General features: G+C 37.1%; 1 protein-coding gene across 3 annotated transcripts in view; it reads left to right on the top strand.

The window, feature by feature from the left end:
* LOC137253437 (limbic system-associated membrane protein) overlaps positions 1-24,602 on the top strand; it is a 795,865-nt gene that overhangs the window by 712,431 nt on the left and 58,832 nt on the right. The window contains exon 7 of one of the 3 annotated variants that reach the window (XM_067790352.1): positions 1,654-1,873. The exons of the other annotated variants lie outside the window; for them this stretch is intronic. Coding sequence (XP_067646453.1) covers positions 1,654-1,698 — 45 coding nt within the window. The 3' untranslated portion in view covers positions 1,699-1,873. Of the gene's footprint in view, positions 1-1,653; positions 1,874-24,602 lie in introns of those variants that run through there. 3 annotated transcript variants of the gene reach the window in all.

The following is a 24,602-nucleotide window of genomic DNA, read 5'->3' as shown; positions in this document are numbered from 1 at the left end:
TCCGTGCATATAACCTGGACGTCCCTTTTCCCTCTGTTTTTTTTTTAACTCAATGTCCTCTTTATTTTTCATTGACTTAACGCATTTTTCGAAGCGATGTCATAAAGATCGTCAAGTTCACTAACAAACTTAGATTCCTTCTCTTTTTGCATCACGGACTTTTTGTCTGGAGGATTGAAATAAAAAATGTTTGGATATTCCTCCATTCGTCATACAAAAGTTACAATTTTGGAATACAATTATATTCACTTTGAGTAGGTATTCTTGCTTTTTCCAAAAACAGCAAAGCTTCTCGTATCGCTAACGTCGCACTGTCTTGGAATTTAGATTTTACAACTCTTAAGTTAAAAAATAATACTTTCAGTACTTGCCTTTTTGATGGTAATTTGCTAACAATAATTTGGGAAGAAAATGTTCCTATAAACAATATCTCCCAATCTTTGCGCACATTTCTTCGTGAAGATTGAACAAAAGCCATTTTATCTTTCAACGCGCGCACTTTAATACTATGTTCAAACAGAAAAATAAATTGAGGCTATTTCGATTTAAATTGAGTGGTGTTCATACAACTCTATTTAGCTTACACAATAGTAATTTGATAGCTGGTTGGCTCATCTCTACAGTAACAACATATCTTTGTTGAGACTGTCAAAATGTGCGTGTTGGTATTAGGTGAATAGAATGGAATGAAAACATAAAACTTTGAAATTTTTGTGTGTTGTAAGAAAATGTGTTCAGTGTTTTGTTTTCATTTTGATTTTGCCATCTCCTTTGACAGTCCCTACTCCAGTGAACTGAAAGACATAAAATCAGCTGATGAAATGAGCCAACCATATAGTTCAGCCATGCGTAAGTGACGTTTAAATATACTCAATAAACACACTTTACAATGTTGCATTTGCAGGTTGAAACAATTTATTACGCAATTTTTTTTAAATTCGCAATTTATTATTACAATTTATTATATGACAAATTGCGTAATAAATTGCCCAAAGAGTATAAATTGCCAATTTGGTGTGTGTTTGAACCTAGTATAAGTCTCACAACAACGCGTACTGAGCAACGACTGAAAGTTAATTTCTTATAAAGAGCTCAACGTTTTTTTTGCATTTAGTGTTAACATTTTGGTAGAAATCTGCCAATATTGGTAAAAAAAAATGTAATTTTGTAGAAAGATCAGATTATTCCATTTGGTGGATTTTTTGTAATTTTACAAAAAGAATATTACAATAAGTTTATACGACATGTATTTAAAGAAAGCTGTTTTCTTGAATTAACCCATTAATGCCCGGCATCAAATCTGCCGGCAGGAATACCTTTTTACACAGTTAATTAATTTTTGGTTAAATAATATATTAAACACAAAAAAATATTTTTTTTCCAATTTCCAGTAAATGGGTGTTCCTACAAAGGGGTTCAGGGGCATTTTAAGTCTGAAACCGATAAACTCACTTACGTTCTAAGTAGTTTAGGTCATAGTTGTAGCAACATTTTATATCTTCGAAGTTTAAAATGCAGTTTCCGATATTTGAAGAAGTGCACTCGTATGGGTACAATGGGCATTAATAGGTTAACTGATATATAGATACGGCTAGATTTTTTCCAAATTTGAAAGTTTTTTTTACATGAATGATAGATCTTTTTTCTTTACAGGCACCCCTGTTTGCATGCACAACAGCGAAACGTTTGCTTGACTAGCCAAAACAGCACTTACTAGAAGTGATGCTGTCAATGCTCGAACTTCGGGCGGTTTGTGGCACGGATTAGAGTTGTTCAATCGGGTGGAAATTTTTAGGGAACTCTTTTTTTATCACATACAACCATTTCAGGGGGTAAGACCTAGACATTTCCGATTCCGCAAAATAAGGGCCACTCTAAGGTACATACATACATATTTTATTGCTATAAAAAATTGTTTTACAATTGAAAATCACTAAACTTAAACCATAAGCATCCAATGAAATACTATGAGGCACAATCATAGTTGAAATAAAATGTGATTTTAAGTTAGCTAAACGTTTTTGACACAATTTTATAAGCGCTATCTGTCAAAAATGCTTCAACTAACTTAAAATCACATTTTATTTCGACTATAACTATGCTCCTATCGGTTTGGTCGTATTGCTCTTTCATGTTTGTAAAAGCCAGCGACATCTGTAGATACAGGCTGATAATAAACTAGAGCGTTAATTTGAATAATTTGTGCAAACATATGAGTATGCCTTGGATAAGCTTACATAGGTCAGTTTCGCGATAATTGTTGCAAGCTTCGTATTTCTTTTGTCAGTGGTGCAATTATTGGTAAATTTTTTAATGTGCAGAAGTCATCACATTTTTCGGTATATGCAGAAATTGTATAATAACCTTAGCGCAAGCCCTCAGAGATGGGAAATTCTCAAGGAAAAAACTAGTTACTCCTTGCACAGCATATCACAAACACGATGGTCTGCTCGTGTGGATAGTGTGAAACCTTTCGCAACTCACATTCCCAAAATATTAAAAGCTATTGATGAAATCAAGCTTTTGAATCTGAGTTCAGAAACAGTAACGGATTTGAAAGGTATTGAAGCATATATGTATCCTCTTAGCCCCCATTTGGCTCAAAGTGTTGACCATCGAAATCTGGTACTGAAATGCCACACTGGACGTGGAAACAGAAATTATACGTAGCTTGATTGATGAGTTGAAGAAGTTCAGGGATCAATGGTCGATCATACTTCAAGAATGTACGGTTCTGGCAGGGAGTATAGGAGTTGTGAATACCTTCGCAGAGAAAGAAGGAAGATAAGAAAGCATCAGTTCGATGAATTACCTGGCGAATCACCCGATTGTGATTCCGAAACTCATTTCAAACAGCAAGTTTTTTACGCTCTTTTGGACTGCTTGAATAAAAAAAAAACCCCAATTCATTAAAAAAAAATAACATAACATACATAAATTTTTCAATTCAAGTTCAATGTTTTTTGTATAACTAGTGATCGCTTGATGAAATTCGCGCATCATTTTAAACCGATTGACTGCCAAAGCTACTTGTAACTCCCGATGCCTCAACCCTTCTCTCGCATATTTCACCACTGCTGGTTCACTCAAAGCATACCGCTTTCCTAATGCGCTCATACGAAAACAGTAATCTAATAGATTTTCATTTGTTTTACGCACTGCTTGACTCATTTTGTAATGTATGTTAGCTTCGTCCGGCATACAGCTAAACTCTTCACACAGCTGTTGTGACAATTCACTCCAATTCGAATATAACTTATCTGTAGAATTGAGCCACATTTTCGCGGCGCCTTTGAGTCGACTATATACTGCCAATAACAAACACTTTTCTTCCCATTGGTATGCGCTCATAACACTATTAACTCTGTCTATAAATTGTTCAACCGTGATTGAGGATTCGTTTGTTGGATCGAATTCCAACCATTCCAAGCAGTTTCCGCTATTTCCTTCACCGAATATTTGCTTTTGTTAACGTTTACCACCGACGTATCGCTAGTCGTTTGACGCGCAAACACTAACTGGGGTGCTTGAGTTTGTTTGCATCATTTGCTCTTGCACATTCGTTTGAGTAAATTCTATTACATCCGTGCCAACCGCTTGGCTTAGTTGCAAAACTAACTCGTTTTTCAGCCCTTCTGTCTCCAATCCTCTTTCACTGAGCAGTCCTTTAATCTCCGTCAATCTTAAACTACTAAATTTTACAAGCGGCATTTTGTTTGTTTACGTTTTTCTTTACTATAATCACCCTGTGGTTGATAAAATTCGGTTTTATACGCTTTTGTGCGTGTGTTTATGCACGCTCTCGTTGACGTTAGTTTCTAATTAGAACTTTGCTTCGTTCCTTTTACTTTCCCGATTCGTATTATTTGAGATACCGGGCACGTTATTGTTTCATTCACGCGTATATGTTTCACGCTACCGTTCAGAGATATTAGACGTTCATCTCTCTTTCGCTACCGCACGTTTATATATTACTTAGTGAATATTACTTCTTCGGTTAACTCGATTATGGAGTATTTTACGCATCTCGTTCACGCAAATGGCATACATACGACATTTGCTACTTCAAATGAAATTCACATTAACACCTCTTTCTTACTTATGTACAATTAATGCTTTGCCCAAATATATCTATTTGAACTGAACGTTCAATACAAACCGAAATTCACAGAATGCCAGCGGAGCACCAACACCACTCTGCCGGAGTCTCACTATCCCGTTATTTGCAATTTTACAATTCCTACGCCGAATCATCCCCTTCTGACCTGAAAGGTACTTGGAAACAGGGGTTTGAAGCATTCCATTTAAATAAATCAACACTCGCACCTTAGTTTAAACTTTTATTGAGCTAGTTAATTAAAATATTAATACGTAATTTAATAATGTTTGAATGTATGAAAATTAAGATTGATACTACGCCGTGCGTGGCGTACACTCTCGTCGGCTGCTCGCCACTTACTACTGCTCACACCAAAATAGAGTTGCTCCCCTTACACATATATAAATAAATTAGCGGTACCCGACAGATGGTGTTCTGGGTCACCCTGGTTCACCTTTTGGTCGATATCTCGAAAACGCCTTCACATATACAACTAAGGACCACTCCCTTTTAAAACCCGCATTAATACCTTTAATTTGATACCCATATTGTACAACCACATTCTAGAGTCACCCCTGGTCCGCCCTTATGGCGATATCTCCAAAAGGCATCCACCTATAGCAGTAAGGCCCACTCCCTTTTAAACTACTCATTAACACCTTTCATCTGACACCCATATCGTACAAACACATTCTAGAGTCAACCGCGGTCCACCTTTATGGCGATATCTCGAAAAGGCGTCCACCTATAGAACTAAGGCCCACTTCCTTTTAAAATACTCATTAGCACCTTTCATTTGATACCCATATCGTACAAACAAATTCTAGAGTAACCCCTGGTCCACCTTTATGGCGATATCTCGAAAAGTCGTCCAATATAAAACTAAGGCCCACTCATTTTTAAAATAGTCATTAACACCTTTCGTTTGATACCCATATTGTACAAACGCATTCTAGAGTCACCCCTGGTCCACCCTTATGGCGATATCTCGAAAAGGCGTCCACCTATAGAACTAAGGCCCACTCCCTTTTAAACTACTCATTAACACCTTTCATCAGACACCCATATCGTACAAACACATTCTAGAGTCAACCGCGGTCCACCTTTATGGCGATATATCGAAAAGGCGTCCACCTATAGAACTAAGGCCCACTCCCTTTTAAAATACTCATTAGTACCTTTCATTTGATACCCATATCGTACAAACAAAGTCTAGAGTAACCCCTGGTCCACCTTTATGGTGATATCTCGAAAAGTCGTCCAATATAAAACTAAGGCCCACTCATTTTTAAAATAGTCATTAACACCTTTCGTTTGATACCCATATTGTACAAACGCATTCTAGAGTCACCCCTGGTCCACCCTTATGGCGATATCTCGAAAAGGCGTTCACCTATAGAACTAAGGCCCACTCCCCTTTAAACTACTCATTAGCACCTTTCATCTGACACCCATATCGTACAAACACATTCTAGAGTCACCCGTGGTCCACCTTTATGGCGATATCTCGAAAAGGCGTCCACCTATAGAACTAAGGCCCACTCCCTTTTAAAATACTCATTAGCACCTTCCATTTGCCACCCATATCATACAAACAAATTCTAGAGTAAGCCCTGGTCCACCTTTATTGCGATATCTCGAAAAGTCGTCCAATATAGAACTAAGGCCCACTCCTTTTTAAAATACTAATTAAAACCTTTCGTTTGAAACCCATATTGTACAAACGCATTCTAGAGTCACCCCTGGTCCACCTTTATGGCGATTCTCGAAAAGGCGTCCACCTATAGAACTAAGGCCCACTCCCTTTTAAAATACTCATTAACACCTTTCATTTGATACCCATATCGTACAAACAAATTCTAGAGTCACCCCTGGTCTACGTTTATGGCGATATCTCTAAAAGCCGTTCATCTATAGAACTAAGGCCCACGCCTTTTTAAAATACTCATTAACACCTATCATTTGATGCCCATATCGTACAAACAAATTCTAGAATCAGCCCTGGTCCACCTTTATGGCGATATCCCTAAATGGCGTCCACCTATAGAACTAAGGCCCACTCCCATTTAAAATACTCATTAGCACCTTTCGTTTGATACCCATATCATACAAACAGATTCTAGAGTCACCCCTGGTCCACCTTTATGGCGCTATCCCTAAATGGCGTCCATCTATAGAACCATGGCCCACTCTCTTTTAAAATACTCTTTAATACCTTCCATTTGATACCGATGTCATAAAAACACATTCCAGGGTTACCCTAGGTTCATTTTGATAAATGGTGATTTTCCCTTATTTTGTCTCCAAAGCTCTCAGCTGAGTATGTAATGTTCGGTTACACTCGAACTTAGCCTTACTTACTTGTTCTGTTTGGATTATATAATTTTTAAATTTGATATTTACTGTGAAGCTTCTAAGAATGGCGTTCGACTTTATATTTTAAATTGAAGTTTTTTGTGTTTTTAAATTTTGCGTATTTGTTTCACAACGTACGGATATGACACTACTACCACGTATGAAAAGTTATAGATTCTTGTGAGCAGTTCGTGACATACGTATATGCTAATTCGAAAATTTTGCTATGCAATTAAGTGAGGCATAGGTAAGGGTAAAGGCGATTGCATCTAAATCAAAATATTCACGTTATTTTTTTAACTGAGGTGTTCATTAAATCTCCTTGGAGGTATATGGTGTTTTGTATTTATTTATGTATATGCATCTTAGTCGTATTCTGACATATGAAGGGGAATTATGGGGCTGACAGTTCCAGTAATCAAGAGAAAATATGTACTAAAGATTTAGCAACCCAACCGCAATGCTAAGAGTACAAAAGTCCGACAAGTTCGTTGGTTAGGTTAGGTTAGAGGGGCAAACGTCAGGAATTTCTTAGGTTCCAACCAAGTCAGATCACAAAGATCATCAAGGAAGGGAGTTCCCAGATATTTCTTCCTTTTGTGCCAAAGCGCAGGACAATCGCACATAAAATGCTTGACTGTTTTTATCTCCTCTTCGTCTTTGCAGCTCCTGCAGTAATCATTATAGGGAGCACCCAGCCAGCATGCCTCCCAATTGCTATATGGCCGGTTATAAGTCCAACCACCAGAGCTTAGTGTGATAACAGGATTCATGATTTCTCCATCTCACACCCGGTTACTTACTTACTTGCTTAATTGGCGCTTAACCATTTAAACCCATATTGCCGTCCAAAAAGGCATAGCACCAGTCGCTTCTTCTCTCTGCCAACTGGCGCCAATTCATCAAATCAAGGGAGCTTAAATCGTTTTCCACCTGTTCCTTCCAGCGGAGTGTGGGCCGCCCTTTTCCTCCGCTTCCATACGCGGGCTCCGTTTGAAACACTTCCTTAGCCGGAGCGTCATCTTTCATTCGCATAACATGGCCTAGCCATCGCAGCCGCTGCATTTTAATTCGCTGGACTATGCTGATATCTGCGAAAAGCTCATCGTTAAATCTTCTTCGGTACTCGCCATCGCCAAAAATAAATCAATAAGTCTTTCGAAGAACTTTTCTCTCGAACACTCCCAGAGCCGCTCCATCAGATGATGTCATGATCCATGTTTCTGTACCATATAGCATTACGGATACGATAAGTCACTTGTAGGGTATGATTTGCTCGATGACAGGAGGTACTTCGTTTTCTCCTCATTCACCATTAAAGCTATCTTCACCGCTTCTTTTTCCAGTTTGGAATAAGGAGAACTAACGGCGCTGGTGTTTAGGCCGATGATATCAATGTCATTGGCATATGCGAGCAATTGCACGCTTTTATAGAATATTGTTCCAGAGCGGATAAGTTCTGCAGCTTCTTTTTCCAGTTTGGAATAAGGAGAACTAACGGCGCTGGTGTTTAGGCCGATGATATCAATGTCATTGTCATATGCGAGTAATTGCACGCTTTTATAGAATATTGTTCCAGAGCGGATAAGTTCTGCAAAGGATGTATAATTTTCTCCAGCATCAAATTAAAGAAATCACATGATAGGAGGTTTCCTGGTCTGAAACCTCGTTTAGTTTCGAACGGCTCTGTGAGGTCCTTCCCAATTCTGACTGAGACGATGGTGTTGCTCAACGTCATTTTGCACCGCTGTATAAGTTTTGCGGGGAAACCAAATTCAGACATAGCGGCAGATAGGCAGCTGCTATTCGTGCTGTAGAAGGCGGCTTTAAAATCGGCGCAGGGTGATTGTGTCGCTTCATTTTTCGCGGGTTTTTTTCCAAGATTTGGCGCATTGTGAAAATCTAGTCGATGGTAGATTTACCAGATTTACGCTTACCTATGGAAAATCCCTTTCAAAGTTAGCTTTCAGGTATTAAGTGGCACGCTCATTTCCTTCCAAGACAACGAAAGGTGAACAGATGTGCTCCACTTGCAAGTTCGTCAGCCATCTCTTTGCCCGGTATATCCGAGTGTCCAGGCACCCATTGAAAGGTTCTAAACACGCAGAAAGAAAACAACACTTTGAGTGTCTGTCAATAATTGAATTTATTAAAGAAATTCTTTCTCTTTTATAAATAATTTCTTAACCTACACATTCATAATTATCCTAATACTAACAAACTAAAAATATGTACATTTCTAATAGTGGTATGCATACATCTAGATTTGTATTAATGGTATGCATACATGTAGATTTGTATACAAAGTCAGCAGATTGATATACATGTAAAATTTTTGTATTTGAATATTTGGTTAATTCACATTATTGGTTGTATGTAAATATTTTGGTGACAAACTAACATTGACGATCGGCAGTGTATTGACCGGAGTGTGTGACTAAGCAGAATTTGTTATGTGTGAACTGACAAAGGTTTCATATTCGGCATTCCATTGATGTTAGCTAACCGCTGTGTTAGGTCAATGTAAGTTGTGTCGCATAATATTGTAATAATATTATTTTTTTTTTTTGTTTAATTATGCTATTACTAAAATGTATTGGCATAGAAGTTCATGTTGCGTAATGCCGCAAATGTATTGCATAGGTGGGCATGACGCATAATGCTACACCATACCAGACTAAGGGAAATTTGTTCAGCGATCTCTTTAAGAAATGCGGCATTTCTCTACTATCGTCTTCCTACATTTGACAGATCCAAGCGCTTTTAGTGCAGCCTGGCTGTCATGGTTAATACAAATTTGGTTATAGCCGTGAACAGCCTTCCTCAGGCGACGAGCGGCCTCGTTAATAGCAGCCACCTCCGCCTAAAAGACGCTGCAATGATCGGGTAGGCGAAAGGATAGATTCCACCATAGGTAAGGTGTAAAGACACCGCTTCCCACCTTATTAACCAGTATGGAGCCGTTAGTATATATCTGCAGCGTATCGCTCAGGTCCGGCAGTTCCTTCAACCAATAATCCCTATCCGTGATAACAACCTCGTACTACATATCGTAACACAGTCGGAGCGCAATGCGAATACAGACTCTTAAGGATGGCTGCATGGCCATCCAAATTGCCTCTCCAGCCGGATAACTCTCGCAGCCGCAGAGAAAAAAAGCCGCCATTGCTTGGCCATTAGTCTATTGGCAACACATTAAAAAGAGTGTCCAGCGCTTCCGCAGGGATGGTGCGCAGAGCACCCCACGCAGACTAGAGCAGTTATGTTTACCTTCTGCAATTCCCTTAGGTTTGATTTAGTATCTAAGCTCTTCCATGAGACCAATGCCCCGTATAAAAGGACTGGTTTAATCGCAGCAGTGTAGAGCCACAGGTTAAAATCCGGCGATAGTCCCCATCCTCGCGCAACAGTTCCCCTATAGCTGTACCGTTGTACCGTGTCACCGTTCATTTTTACAAGGTTCTGAGCGTTTTCCCTCTAGAAAGTTTCTTAAACAAAACTGCTTCTAATTATTTGGCAGAGTCCCTTAGCGTCCCGCTGGCACCGGCAGCTGTGACGCAGGTATCTTATATTTCCTAGTGAATAGAACCAGTTCAGTTTTGGCCGAAGTGACCGATAGACCTTTACTCCTGGTCCAGTTCTCGATTAGTCTCATCATAGTTTGCATTATATCGCATAGTGCCTACGGAAACTCCCTGCTAACTAACAGCTCGAGGTCATCTGCATCTGTGATTACCTTGCTGCAACCGTCCTTCTCAAGAATAACCAAGAACTCATTGCCACACTTAGGCAACCCATAGAAGTGGAGAAAGTATACGTTGAACCTGCCAAGTCAGCATGAACCTTTTTTCGAGTTTCACTAGCCCTGAATCAGCCCCAAGTTGATTAGTGCATCAGTTGTCGCAGAGGGCGTAATGTTGTTGAAAGCTCCCTCAATGTCGAGAAAAGATCACACGACACAACCGCATGCAAGGCCGTCTCTATTCATATACGCATCCTGGGATGTCGTTAACTTTACCTCCAAGAACTCCTTTAGTGTAGAATCCATTATTAACCTCTCAAATGTCTTCAGGTGGAAGGATGTCAGACAAATCGATCCGAAGATTTAAGAGGTCACGTGGAAAGTCCTTCCAGCTTTAGGTATAAAGGTGACCCTTGAATGGTTCCTACCCCGTGGAATATGGTTCAGAACAAAACTCCTTTGAAAATGTTATATAACTACAAAGAGCTCAGCTCGATTGTTTACAGTTCACCTTAATTTTAATGGTGTCGAACCAGAATTTAATAGCCCCACCCGCGTGCTCAAATAAATGCAGAGACTGCTTGATGAGCATAAGTATCGCCTAACGCATCGCCGTGGTGCTATGTTCCAGCTTCAGGCCTCTCCAACTAGAGCAGGGTAGCTCTACGTTGAAGGTCGTTGTGACGTCAGGGACTCCCTCGGTATCATCCGGTTTTGATGGAATCCAGATCCTAGCTCTCGGCACAGATGGGATGTCCTTGAAGTCGACACCCCTGAGTTCACTGGTAAGGTCGAATACAAATCTCGAGGCATCCCATAACTATAATATGTAACTATTAATTCACATACATATCCAAACTCTTTACAGGTTATTTCAATTTCAATGAAATTTTTTATAAAAATACTTACACACAGCAATATATAATGGGTTTTCGGTACATGTGATTTACTCACCCATATGAAATCTGTGAATTAGTATTAACTTTTTATAAAAACGTGCAAAAAGGATAATCATATGTGCTTACTTTACATCATCAAAAACTGATAATCAGTTTTGAATCAACTTTCGAAATATTTACTCATTACCTTTTTGAACTAAATAATCTTTTCATACTTCTTGAAAATATATATTTTTCTTCACATATACACATTTGTCAATCATAAAATTAAAAAAATAATATAAATAATACAAAACATTTTTATAAGCGTAAATGATTTTTAAAGATTTCTTCTTTCCATGTCGCTGTTCCCAATGGACTATGCACAAATAATATTGTATTTTCCTTATGCCTTGTTGCCAAATGCGGGTAGAACTTGTTACCAATGGCAGGCATGAAAAAACTTGGAATTTGGAGCTACTTAAGTGATAATAACAAATTTGACGACATAAGTGGCCTTCTGTAACGAAGTTTAACATCTCGCCATAGTTATGATGATCAAAACTATTAAACTCATCGAATAAGATAAAACAAAATATTGAAAAGTTATCATGTAAAATAATTTATTATGATCATTAAAGCAATCAAATATTACTCAAAAAAAAAAAAAAAACCAGTACGATCTTCCAATGACATAAAAAATTATTCCAAAGTGTTCAAGAATATTAATTCTAATTGAGTATTAATGAAACGTCATTTTTGGGGTGAATTCTTCTCCCGATGACAATTTATTTTTCGAATATAAAATGTTTTAATTTTAAACGATTTTTATCATTTAGGGGTATAGGGGTATATTTCGATCAAAATTTGGGTTGCTTTTAGAGTTTCAGAATAATCACAGGAATCGCAACAAGGCTCTCAAAATTATTTTTCAAAATAAATTTGTTCTGAAGTCATCCGAAATAATTTTTATAAATGTTTACTTTGTTTAAACCTTCAGAAATATTTATTAATGATTTTTATTTCTGCAAGCCTTGATATAATAATAAAGGATTTCGATTTATGTTACACCTACCGCTTACACACTCTCTGCTGTAACAAGGAACTGCTTCTCGCTATCTATGAAACAAACATTATACAAGAATAGTGAGGTTACCGCCAGCTTACTCTACTCTACAATGCATTATACTCTCCCAGAAGTGAACGTTGTTAACCGCAAATATTGTACTTTATTCGGTGAACATTATTATTATTATTAGAGTGAGTCCCAATAAAAATTGGCCATTATCATGCAAAAAGATCATTTCCCCGCAATAACCCACTATAAACACTGCAAGAGATGGCTATGCCGTTGATGTTAAAGAATGCAATCACTCATTCTTACATTGCAATTGATGATGATGTTGCAAAGTGTTATACTCTTGTTGTTAAAGAGTTCATCACCTACTCCTGCACTGCAAGTGATGATGATGACGTTATGTGTTGTACTCGTGATGCTATAAGCGCATCAGATGGCAGATCGATCAACATGGGTGATCGTTGCAACTTAAGGCTGTGTGTGAGTTTTCCTAAATTTCGACTTAAATACACAAAAAAAACCTATATCACTGAAATCTGTCGGCACGGCAGTGCAAATAAAAAATTTAGAATTGTTAAGAGCATACTTTTCAGCCTAAATTCAAATGTCAAATTTCAAAAACAAAAATCTTGATTTTTCAATATTGTATATGCAAATAAATTACTTTTGTCCATTCAATTTAAGTAAATCATAGGTCATAGAGCGATGATCCCTGCTGCGATTAAGGTCCGATCAATTGTACGTGATGGTGAGCTAAATTTTGTTCAAGCTGATGTTGGCCACACAAGAATTGGATAATTCTGAAATATGGACCGCAATCTGAACATATTTGGCAGCCAAGTGCACTAATTGGCCAAAAGAAGTTATTGGAGGCGTACCAATATCACAGTATTGAATTCGAGATTGTGGAAAGGTCATTGTTCACGTGCTACACTAAAAAAGTTTTATAAAACGGAGCCACTGCATTTTCTTGAACTGCTATCTTGGGATAGGTAGGTACTTACAGAGGACCCTGTTGTTGTTGTTGTTGTAGCAATGTTTCGCCACACCTAATAGCTGCGACCGATCACAAATTTTCATCAACATCCTCTAACGGGAGTCCAAGGAAACTTGCTGTTTCGACAGGGGTGGACCACAATGAAAGGGGTGTTAGAGGAGTTCGTTCCACATTACAATTAAAGAGATGGTTGGTGTCATGTGGGGACCCATTGCAAGCGGGGCATACATTTTGTATGCCGGGGTTAATTCTGGATATGTAAGAGTTTAACCTGTTACAGTAACCAGAACGAAGTTGAGCCAGAGTGACTCGAGTTTCCCCGGGGAGTATGCGTTCCTCTTCCGCAAGTTTTGGGTACTGTTCTCTGAGTACTGGATTCACCGGGCAATTCCCGGCATAAAGGGCCCACGCCTGCTTGTGGAGTTCACCAAGGAGCTGCTTGTGTTCTTTTGCTTCATACGGCTGAGTTCTCAGGTGCCGTATTTCCTCAAAATGATTACGGAGATGACTCCTTAAGTACCTAGATGGTGCTGGCGACCATATAGGGGACCACATATAGGGGCCACTTGCTTTGTATGTGGTAATGAGCGTTTCTTTGTCTTTTCCCCAAGCACTTCCAGCAAGGGATTTGAGGATTTTATTACGGCTCTAGATTTTCGGAACAATTTGCAGCTGCGTGCTCACCAAAATGTAGATCCTGATCAAACGCCACACTCAAGATTTTGGGGTGTAGGACAGTCGGTAGCGTAGTGCCATCGACGTGGATGTCCAAGTGGTCGACATTTGGGACGTCCAAGTTGTAAATAAGGTCACGGATGATTTAGTCGGTGATAATGCCAGGTTTCGCGAGGCGAAAAAACTGGATAGATCAGGGAGGTAGCCGTTTCTTCTGTTGCAAAGCTCATTGATCTGTGGGCCCGGTAATGTGGCCCGGTCTAGCGCTACGAGTACTGTTCTATGGTGGAGATTCTGACTTAAACCACAATTTATCTTGTTGCTAATGGCATTTAGCACGGTGGTGGTGCTATGGAGTTTTCTAAAGCTGTACTGATGACAGTCTAGCTGCAAATTTGCTTTGAAGTAGGGACCGAGGATCCTAATTGACTTCTGTTCTTTTTAAGCGTGAAAACGCATCAAAAATGCCAAATTTACCGTATTGTTATTATTTTCTTAGCAGAAATAAACAATTTATGGTTTCAAATCAACTCGCACAGTTTGGAAAGGTTTTCCTAAATTATTGCAGTGCTGGAAAGTTCCAGTGGAATATTAGTTTAGGTAGCTAAAATTTAGGCGAACTCGCACCCAGCCTATCTCATCCCCTTCTAAATTAAGAACGTCCTCGGTCCAGGATTTCTTGTATGTTGTATCTTCATAAGTAATATATTTTATACCACATCATTAAACTGTACCTAAAATCCGTGCTCAGATAGAATGTTGCTGCAAGAGGAGCAGCTCAATGCGGTAAGAAGAAATTCCCCGCATAATGTCTTTTAATGGCAAACTCATACCATATTACTTTAAACTGTTTCCTTAGCAGTAAACGGTAAGTGTTTCGCACTATTTTTCTTACATACTAGATTACATACATAAATACTGCTTATGCCTATATGACACTACTTTGTTTTCGTGTATTTTTCCAAAATTTTTGTCGCACTCCCTCCTAATACGGCTTCAGTACTGGTGTAAGTGTGTAAACTATATTCCAAAAAACCAAAGAAAATACAATCTAGTTTCTTAAAAACAAACTAGCCAGTTTGTATTTCGTTAGGTTTTTGTGACATTCGGCTGTTTTTTCCGTATTTTTATTTAACAATCAAAAATGTGTGCATAAATACAAAACAAAAATCAACATGCCGGGGAGGTCATTTAAGCCAACAAGGAATCTATAATTTTCCTACATTATTTTATTTTATTTTATTGTGAAAAAATTTTACAAAAATAAAGTTTTCAAAATGAATGAAAACATGTCTCGCTCATTTATTTTGTGCGTAATATTGGTCTCGCCTTCGCATATGAGGTATTGTTATTGTAATTAACTTTTCCGGTAAAGTTTCATCAGGTTTTCAAGCTTGGAATACCAAGCAAAAATAAAGCAGTGTCATATACATAGGTATTATATTACATATTTCTTTCAAAACTGAATTGTTGAGTACAAAATTGTTATATAAAAAAGAAACTGTGCTCAGTTTACGGTCATTCGAAATCTTTGCTTTGGATTCATGCCGGATTTACTCAAATTATAAAGCACCGTTTTACTTATTTTCTTAAATTCATAGCTGGGCATTATTCCAATACGTTTTGATTTAGATAATAGTTCGAATGAAATTTTTTTGTAACAAAATTATTTTTTTTATATATTTTTATATAATGGTTTCCGATCGGTTTGATTGATTTTCATATATTTTTTTATAATTTACAAGAACAAAAGTTAAAAAATATAGAAGATTAAAAATATAAAATAAAACGATACCATCTACTGTGGTAGACTTGTCATACTAAAAGTAAAATGCTATAAAAATAATATGTAAGTGGCGGCGTTACCATCTGTGTCCTCTTTCTTATTCATAGTCTTTGCCCTATTTTGCAAAATTCGTAGGCTTTCCAAGGTGTATCGTTTTTTCTCTCTAGCTTCTTTGTCTATTATTTTCGTGTTTTCGAAGTCAGCGACGTGGTTGTGTGTAATTGCATGTTGTGAGAGAGCTGTATTTTGTTTTTGTTTCCTAATATCAGCTTCATGTTCGGCTAATCGTGTACCCAAAGCGCGCTTAGTTGCTCCTATATAAACTTCGTTGCATTTTTCTTCGTTATTCCCTTTGCATTCTATTTTGTAAACCACATTGCTTTGTTGTTCTCTGTTTATAGGGGTTTTTGTTTTGTGAAGCATCTTGATAATGTGTGGTTGGATTTGTAAGCTATTGTGATGTTCTGTTGTTTAATTACGTCTTGTGTTAAATTTTCTGTTAGCCTGGGAATATGAGTGGCACTGTGATATTGTTTTGTTTCATTGTTTGTTGTTGTTGCTAGTGATTGGTTTTGTTGAATTTGATTTAATTTTTGTTCTATAAGGTCAGATATAAGGTAGTCAGGATAATTATTTCTTTTTAGCGTCATTTGTATTTTCTTTATGTTGTCGTCATGAAATTGCTGATTGCTTATAGTCAAGATTTTGTGTATGTGGTTTTTGGCGGTGTTAATTTTATATTTTCATGGTTGTGATGAAAAAAAGTTTATTAGGCCCCCAGACGCTGTTGGCTTAGAGTACCAGTCTAATATTAAGTTATTGTTTGTTTTATGTATGCGGGCATCTAGAAAAGGTATGCTGTTGTTTTTTCCATTTCCATCTTGAATTGTAGTCTGTTATGGTATTGGTTCAGCGTTTTAAGTATGATATTTGCATCATCTCTTTGGATAATGGCAAATATGTCGTCCACATACTTTACAATGAACTTAATGTCTTTCTGCTGCTTTTTGAGCTCCGAGTATGTGCTATTTAATTTAAAAAACTAATATTAATTAATTTATATAAAATTCCATAGGAAGTGGAAGGAGCCATTTATAACTATAGAGGAATAGCCAAACTCTGTGCTATTCCAAAATTATTTGAATCAATTGTCACAAAGCAACTGGCTTTTACAGTATCTTCAGCACTCGACCTATACCAAGATGGCTTTTGCAAGGGTACGTCCACGGTGTTTAGCTTACTGTGGTTCACAACCCTTGTATCCAATAACTTTAGGACGAACTGCGAAGTTGATGTCATTTACACTGATTTCAGTAAGGCGTTTTATAAAGTTTCCCATTCCTTACTCCTAATAAACTCGATCGATTGGGTTTTCGATCACTGCTTCTCTCTTGGGTTTCTTCGTACTTGGAAGGAAGAAAGCAAACCGTTGTGTTTAACAATTGCATGTCGGAATTCACCAATGTATCTTCTGGAGTTCCCCAGGGCAGTCACCTTGGTCCAGTGTTGTTCCTACTTAATCGATTAGTAAAGACCAATTGGCCTTCCTAAACAGAAACCGGGGAAAAACACATTCGGATCAGTAGTATTCCGCACCGGTAAACTGAGACAATCCAGACTGATAAATACCCTCAGGCAATACCAATGGATCACATCGAGTTACAAAACAATTCGATGTGTCGTCTGAAAATATTAAATCAAGAAATTTGCCAAATTTATTAAGGAATTCTGTTAAGTTGATAAAGACAAATGTCTGGAAGGTCATTTAAAAATTCGTAGAATTTAACATTAGAAGCAGTGGGAACTACCATTCCGTCAATAAAATTCCACGACACAAAGGGCAGATTGAAGTCACCAGCCAATAAGACAGAATCAACAGACCTTGACATAGCAAATATAAACATTATTAGGGAAGAGTGTTTTAAGTATATAGAAATATCTGACTGAGGCGGAATATAAGACGCTACAAAATATTTATAAGTAGATAAGAGTTTAACTCGCACGCAGAGGATTTCAACATCAGCAGAATCATCGAAATACACCTCCTCAGTAGAGAACCTCGTATGTACGGCGATGAACACGCCTCCACCAACTTTGTTTTGTCGGTCTTTTCTAAAGAGTCTGCTAATATCTCAGAGTTAAATACATTGGTTTCAATCATGTCTCAGTAAAAACCAAAACGTCATAAGAAGAAGAAGAAAAAGATCAACTAGTTTAGTATTTAGACCCCTTATCAGGGCCGTAGAGAGAAAATTCGGGCCCGGAACTAAACAAATTACGGGCCCCGCTATAAAAAATCCACTAATAAATTTGATTAATTTGAATTAATGACGTCTTATTCATGAATCATTATAGATGGATTCCATCAAAAAAATGTTTGCCACATCAACTAAATGATTTTTGGACTAAGAGCTGAAAAAAATAACACAAAATGTTTACTATTTATACTATTTTATTGAAACGTAGAAATAAAATTCTCATTTAACAGCCACATATTGTTTCAAATATTGTTTTCTAGTTATATGGTAACATTTTAATACATTTCTGATAAATCTAATTATGATTATAAATTTTAATTATTCAATATAGAAAGTTCGGATATCAAAGAGTGGATTTGCTTGTTTTTTCGCTGCACATTTTGTTATAATAATATCAAAATTTAACTGTATTGCCAAAACGGATTCAACACAAATCGTGGCAAGTCTTGAAACTCGCTCCTGAGATGAACACCATATATAAATGTTTTTGATTCTTGAAAGTACGCTAAAGGAACGTTCTGCACTAGCTACAATGACAGGTATAACACAAATATTGGGGAAAATTGTATACAGACTTTGAACACATGTAGATGGTATTTAGCAATTCCATTGATGACAGACCTTTATCATAATTTGCATCGTAAATGTGTTTGAATTGAATTATTTCGGATTCTAAGCTTTGAGAAATGTCCGTCTTGTATTTTTCGACAAATTTTGCTGCGGTCGGCCGAACCGTAGTTTGTCTTCAAACTGCCACAAAAAGAAAAACGTCTCGCTCAAATTTCTCATAGCTGCAAATCTTTCAATAATGCCAGTGATTACCGAATCAACGATCACCAGGAATGTATTGTTTTTAAAATCAGACTCTGAATCATCTGTAATCATCTCATGTAAATTATCTTCAGAACCAGCGTTGAAAGATTGACGGCGCCGTCGTCATTTTAACGATTTTCCACTAGAATGACGCTTGGACGATTTTGTAATGAAAAATGACGATTTAAGCCTGCCTTCTATGTAAGATTTATTTTATTTGGATATACCAAGAAATTACATATATTTAAAATTGAGATACAAGCTTTATTGAACATTGTATACCTTATACTAAAAATATGATAGCTTTTGCTGCAGCCGGAGCCAATAACATGACCGGCTGGAAGCATTCGGTCGCCAGAATTTTTGAAAAGGAAATTCATAACATAATTACTTTTAAATGTATATGTCATTCTTTGGCGCTTTGCTCTTCGTATGCCTGCTTAAAGCTACCCATCAGTGTAGAAACATTGGTGATCAGTGTGTATAATTACGTTTCCAATAGTTCTCAGAAAAGTACCTACTCAATTGAAAAATATAATTGCGCTATTGGAGTTGCAGCCAAAAAAGAAGCTACATCCATGTCAAACTCGCTGGCTATCCTTAGAGGCAGTAGTATACAGAATATTAGAACTTTATGAGCCACTAAAAATATTTTTTAGCTTCGCTGTTAATGTTGACAAAATAGACAGTGCAAAGACCATTCTTGATAACTTGGATGATATGAATGAAATATATCTCTCCTTCCTGAAGTATATCTTTCAAAATATTAATAAAGTTAATGAAATTGTCCAGAGTGAGGGGCTTCAAGTACATAATATATATTCCGAAAGACTTTATTTAAGTATTGTGACGAATATTAGTGACACTAAGTGATACTCACATCACTAGTCTGATGCTAAGTAAAAGAAGCAACAACAATAGGGGGACTCATGTAACCGTATAAATGCCTTATAAAGTGTGTAAACGTATAAATTTATCTAGTGCGTAAACGAACTGTCAAATTTTGTATGAAAAATGATTTACACAATTTGTATAAATTTACGCGCACATTTCAGTGTGTAAACGCGGTAAACTCAAAGGAATGCAACCTTGCAGACATTGCAGCAGGCATTTTCATTAGAAATCTCCAACATCAGCAAGTCATTTACAAGAATATCTTAGTAAAGACTTTTTAGTTTTGATTTTTCACTTAATCTTGGCATTTTTTAATTTGTATAACAATCAAAAAATTTTTGTTTGGCAATAATACAGCTGATAAACAATCAAGTTTATCAAGAGTTTTTCTGGGTGCGTTCATATAACAGCGTGTGTAAATGGATATAATTTTACACCTTATAAGTTTATATGCTTTCATGAGTCCCCCTAATAATAAAGCAGGCAGTCACTTGTATCTACATAAACGAATCAATCATTAAAAAAAAAAAAAAATAAATAAATGTAAGGCGCGATAACCTCCGAAGAGATCTAAGGCCGAGCTTCTCTTCCAATTTGCGTCGTGCTCCTCTAGATTTTCCCTACAAATTGGCCGGACGGGACCTACATGTTTTATGCCGAATCCGAACGGCATCTGCAAGGCAGATGAGTTTTCACTGAGAGCTTTTCATGGCAGAAATACACCCGGAGCGCTTGCCAAACACTGCCGAGGGGCGACCCCGCTTAGAAAAATTTTCTTCTAATTAAAAAACTTTATTTCTAAAATTTTGATGTTGCTTTGCCCGGGGTGCGAACCCATGGCATACGGTGTGGTAGGCGGAGCACGCTACCATCACACCACGGTGGCCGCATTATGGAATAGTGGTGTTATTTATTCAACTGTTTAGTGATTCTAACGTTAGCAGAAGATTGCAAATAAGGGGAATTGCAGTAAATTCGTTACAGTATTATTTATTTAAGTATATTGTATAATTTTGTAAAGCCGGAATGTATTCATTAGACAACTTAGACATTATAGATTATAAAAACATTTCAAATATATTTCAAAGTAATCAGATTTATATAGGAGTTTATGCGATGGATAAGCTTATCGCCTCTAACATTTCCGAGCAAGAAGAAGCCAAATTGAAACAAGATTGTATTATTTTTTATATTGAACTATGTGATCAAATTAGAAAACGTTTTGATTTTAACAATGTTGTTCTACAAAACTTAAGTTTCATGGGTCCCAAATAAGTTGCTGGAAAAAAATGTATTCTTTGCATATGGTCTTGCGTTTATACGAGGTTCGATTCGAGCTCAAAGAAAACAAAAGGAAAGTAATTGTTAAAATGACTGAAAACAAGTACCTTTTGCATGTAATACAAATTTTATCTTTTAAGACGTTTTTGTTATTTATAAAATAAAACGAAATGAGTAAAAAACGATTTTGTATGTTGTATGTGGCAACAAAAAATAACAATAAAAAACAATTTTCAGAAAAGCGCTTTTAAAGTTAATATTGTTCAATGAAATCCGGCGATCTTATTTTAGTTTCCAGCGAATACAATCGTACGTCCCCTGGTAATAACCCAACTTCGTCCTAACTCATAGATATGACGATTTTTGACGATTTTTTGGGCGGCGTCTGACGACTTCGAAAAAAAATATATGGCAACGCTGTTTCTAATGTCGCTTGTTTTAAATTAGTAAAGAGAGATGTCGACATCAACTCTTTAGTGAGAGTCTCTATTAAAGCTCGAGTGATTGTGAATGAATATAGCAAACTTTTCAATGCTTCTCCTTGGCCGACTAATGTATACATTAAACCCTTCCGTATTTTTCCAAAAGACGTAGAAATTTCTGCGGAGTCGTAGATTTGTCTGATACCTTTCATAATGGTCTCAACGTCTATTATCAGAATGTTAGGGGTAGGCCCGGCGAGAGGGGGCGGGGGAATGGAGGGGATTCCCCGGACCCGGGGTTTCTCAGGGGCCCGCGATTTGGAGGTACTAAGACATTTTTTTTTTTAATTCAGGAGAGCCTTTAGTTGTTCCATGTGCAAATTTTAAGCCGAAATTCATACGAAACGAATATTGATAATGATTTTTTGCCTGGGCCTTCGAACAGTGAGGAGACAATAAAAACATCAAACAAAAATGTATGTTAACATGAATCCTAAATCGTAAAGTTTTCGTGGCGACACTGATGGAGGTTCATCTTCAAAAAGTCTTCCAACAATACCACCAAATCGGTATCAAAGTCCAGATTATTTAAACGACTTCGATATCAGTACCGTGAATAAAGAGTTTTTGCGATCTGAAGAAGTCAACGAAATAATTCGTCAAGGTAATCAAAAGTGTCCTGTTATTTTTTCACGTGATTGTCATGACGAGGCATTTCCTACCTCGTTGTTAAACAGAATCTTGCCAAATGGAGAGAAAGTGGAGCGTGACTGGTTAGTGTGGAGTGCCAGTAGCAATGCTTTTTATTGCCTATCATGTCGTCTGTTAAGCACCAATAGTTTAAATCGACTTAAAATTTGTTGTCCTGACGGATATTCGATATTCCAAGTATGGAAGAAGCTATACGATAAACTGCCATCACACGAAAATATTCAAGATCACATTAAATGTTATATTTTATTTATTTTTTATTTATTTATTTATTTATTTGTATAAACAATTCAAAAGGAGGCTACAATTGATACACTTATCAATGAACAGCTAATCACTTAAACTCAAAATTGGAAAGAAATTTTGTATAGCACTTTGGACACTAATTTATTTTTGGGTGAAATAGGCCTAGCTTTCAAAAGCGAAAGTATATATCTAGGTGAACGAAACAATGGACACTTTTTGGGCATCTAAGATCTCATAAGCCAATATGATCCGATACTTAGAGATCATTTGTAGAAATTTAGGATTTCACAACAGCAGCACAAACGTTTACAGGTTCACTATCTTTCCCCAGACATTCAGAACGAGTTTATAGAAATTTGTACAAAGCACGTGAGGAAAACTATATTAGATCAAGGCAGAAAGCCAAGTATTTTGCCATTATCGTTGATGCCTGATGCTAGTCACGTTGATTTCTTTCATTTAGCGCTAACTCCATTTCAATTCGAAAGCATCAAATTTTACAATTCAAGAACGGTTTTTCGCTTTCGTGAATTGTAACCAAAAAATTGGTCAGAAAATCGCTGATCTAATTTGCCATACTCTAGGTAAAAATTAAATCCCATTAAAAGAGTATCGTGCACAAGGGTACGATAACGGCGCCAATATGAAAGAAGCTTTGAAAGGAGCACTACGTGACATTCTCGACAAAACTCGGGTGCTGATTACTCGCCTTGTGCAACCCACAGTCTCAATTTATGTGGTGTTGATGCTGCAGAAAGTTGTACGGCTGAAATTACTTTCTTCGGGGTTGTACAAAAATGTTTTACTATTTTCAGCAGTACTCCACAACGATGGGACATCCTCAAAAAAATGTACCGAGCTCTCTTCATAGTCGTTCAGACAAAAGCCAAATTTGACTGCGCAAGCATACGGAGATGTTACCGGCATTCTCAAGTACAACAACAAGTTTTAATGTATCTTGCTCTCCTCAATTTGTTTCAAAATACTGACTACCATTAATGAAAACAATGTGGTCCTCCAAGCTAGGGACGCCACCATAGATGTTGAGGTCCGACATCTAGATGCGTTATTAGCTGATTTGAAGTTGATCAGGAACCAATGCGAAACAATTTTAAACGAATGCAAAACAGTTACTATTCAATTGAGCATCTCGCCAAAGTTTCTGGACATTCGAAAGAGAAAACCCAAAAGACGTTCTGAACAGCTTTGCCATATATATTTTTTCCAAGTCGTCAAGCGCCGCCCAACAAATCGTCAAAAATCGTCATATCTATGAGTTAGGACGAAGTTGGGTTATTACCAGGGGACGTACGATTGTATTCGCCGGAAATTAAAATAAGATCGCCGGATTTCATTCAACAATATTAATTTTAAAGCGCTTTTCTGAAAATTGTCTTTTATTGTTATTTTTTGTTGCCACATATATCATACAAAATCGTTTTTTATTCATTTCGTTTTATTTTATAAATAAGAAAAACGTCTTAAAAGATACATTTTTTATTACATGCAAAAGGTACTTGTTTTCAGTCATTTTAACAATTACTTTCCATTTGTTTTCTTTGAGCTCGAATCGAACTTCGCATAAACGCAAGACCATATGCAAAGAATACATTTTTTTCCAGCAACTTATTTGGGATCCATGAAACTTAAGTTTTGTAGAACAACATTGTTAAAATCAAAACGTTTTCTAATTTGATCACATAGTTCAATATAAAAAATAATACAATATTGTTTCAATTTGGCTTCTTCTTGCTCGGAAATGTTAGAGGCGATAAGCTTATCCATCGCATAAACTCCTATATAAATCTGATTAGATACAAGGGACTGCCTGCTTTATTGTAGTTGCGGCTTCATTTACTTAGCATCAGACTAGTGATGTGAGTATCACTTAGTGTCACTAATATTCGTCACATTGCCCTCCACCTAAGTCTGATCGTCCCGATCAGACAAATCTGTCGATCTAAACGCCGCTAGCATCTCCAAATGTACCACTCTTCTACTTCGTGGTTTCCCAATGGTTTGTATGCGGTAGATGGTATCACTGATCTTCTTCACAACTATGTACGGGCCTTCCCAACTGCACCGAAATTTGGATGGAACACCTTTCTGCCGGTGAGGGTTGTATAGCAGTACCAAATCTCCCTCCAAGAAACCTTCCGAATTAAAGTTCTTGTCATACCTGTGTTTCATCTTACTATCCAGTACCCTGGGCCGTTCCCTCACACTCTGTTCTTTGGCCAATGAAGAACTACTTCCAGAGCTTGATCTTGATGGATTGACTTTGCATCATCAGTATCTACTTGACGTTTTACAACAGTAATGCGCGCTGGCTTGAAACCATTCTTGCATTCTTTCTGGAAAATTCTT

Source organism: Eurosta solidaginis, chromosome 5 (genome assembly GCF_040869045.1).
Source record: "Eurosta solidaginis isolate ZX-2024a chromosome 5, ASM4086904v1, whole genome shotgun sequence".
Taxonomy (NCBI): Eukaryota; Metazoa; Arthropoda; class Insecta; order Diptera; family Tephritidae; genus Eurosta; species Eurosta solidaginis.
This window is presented reverse-complemented; position numbering and strand designations above follow the sequence as displayed.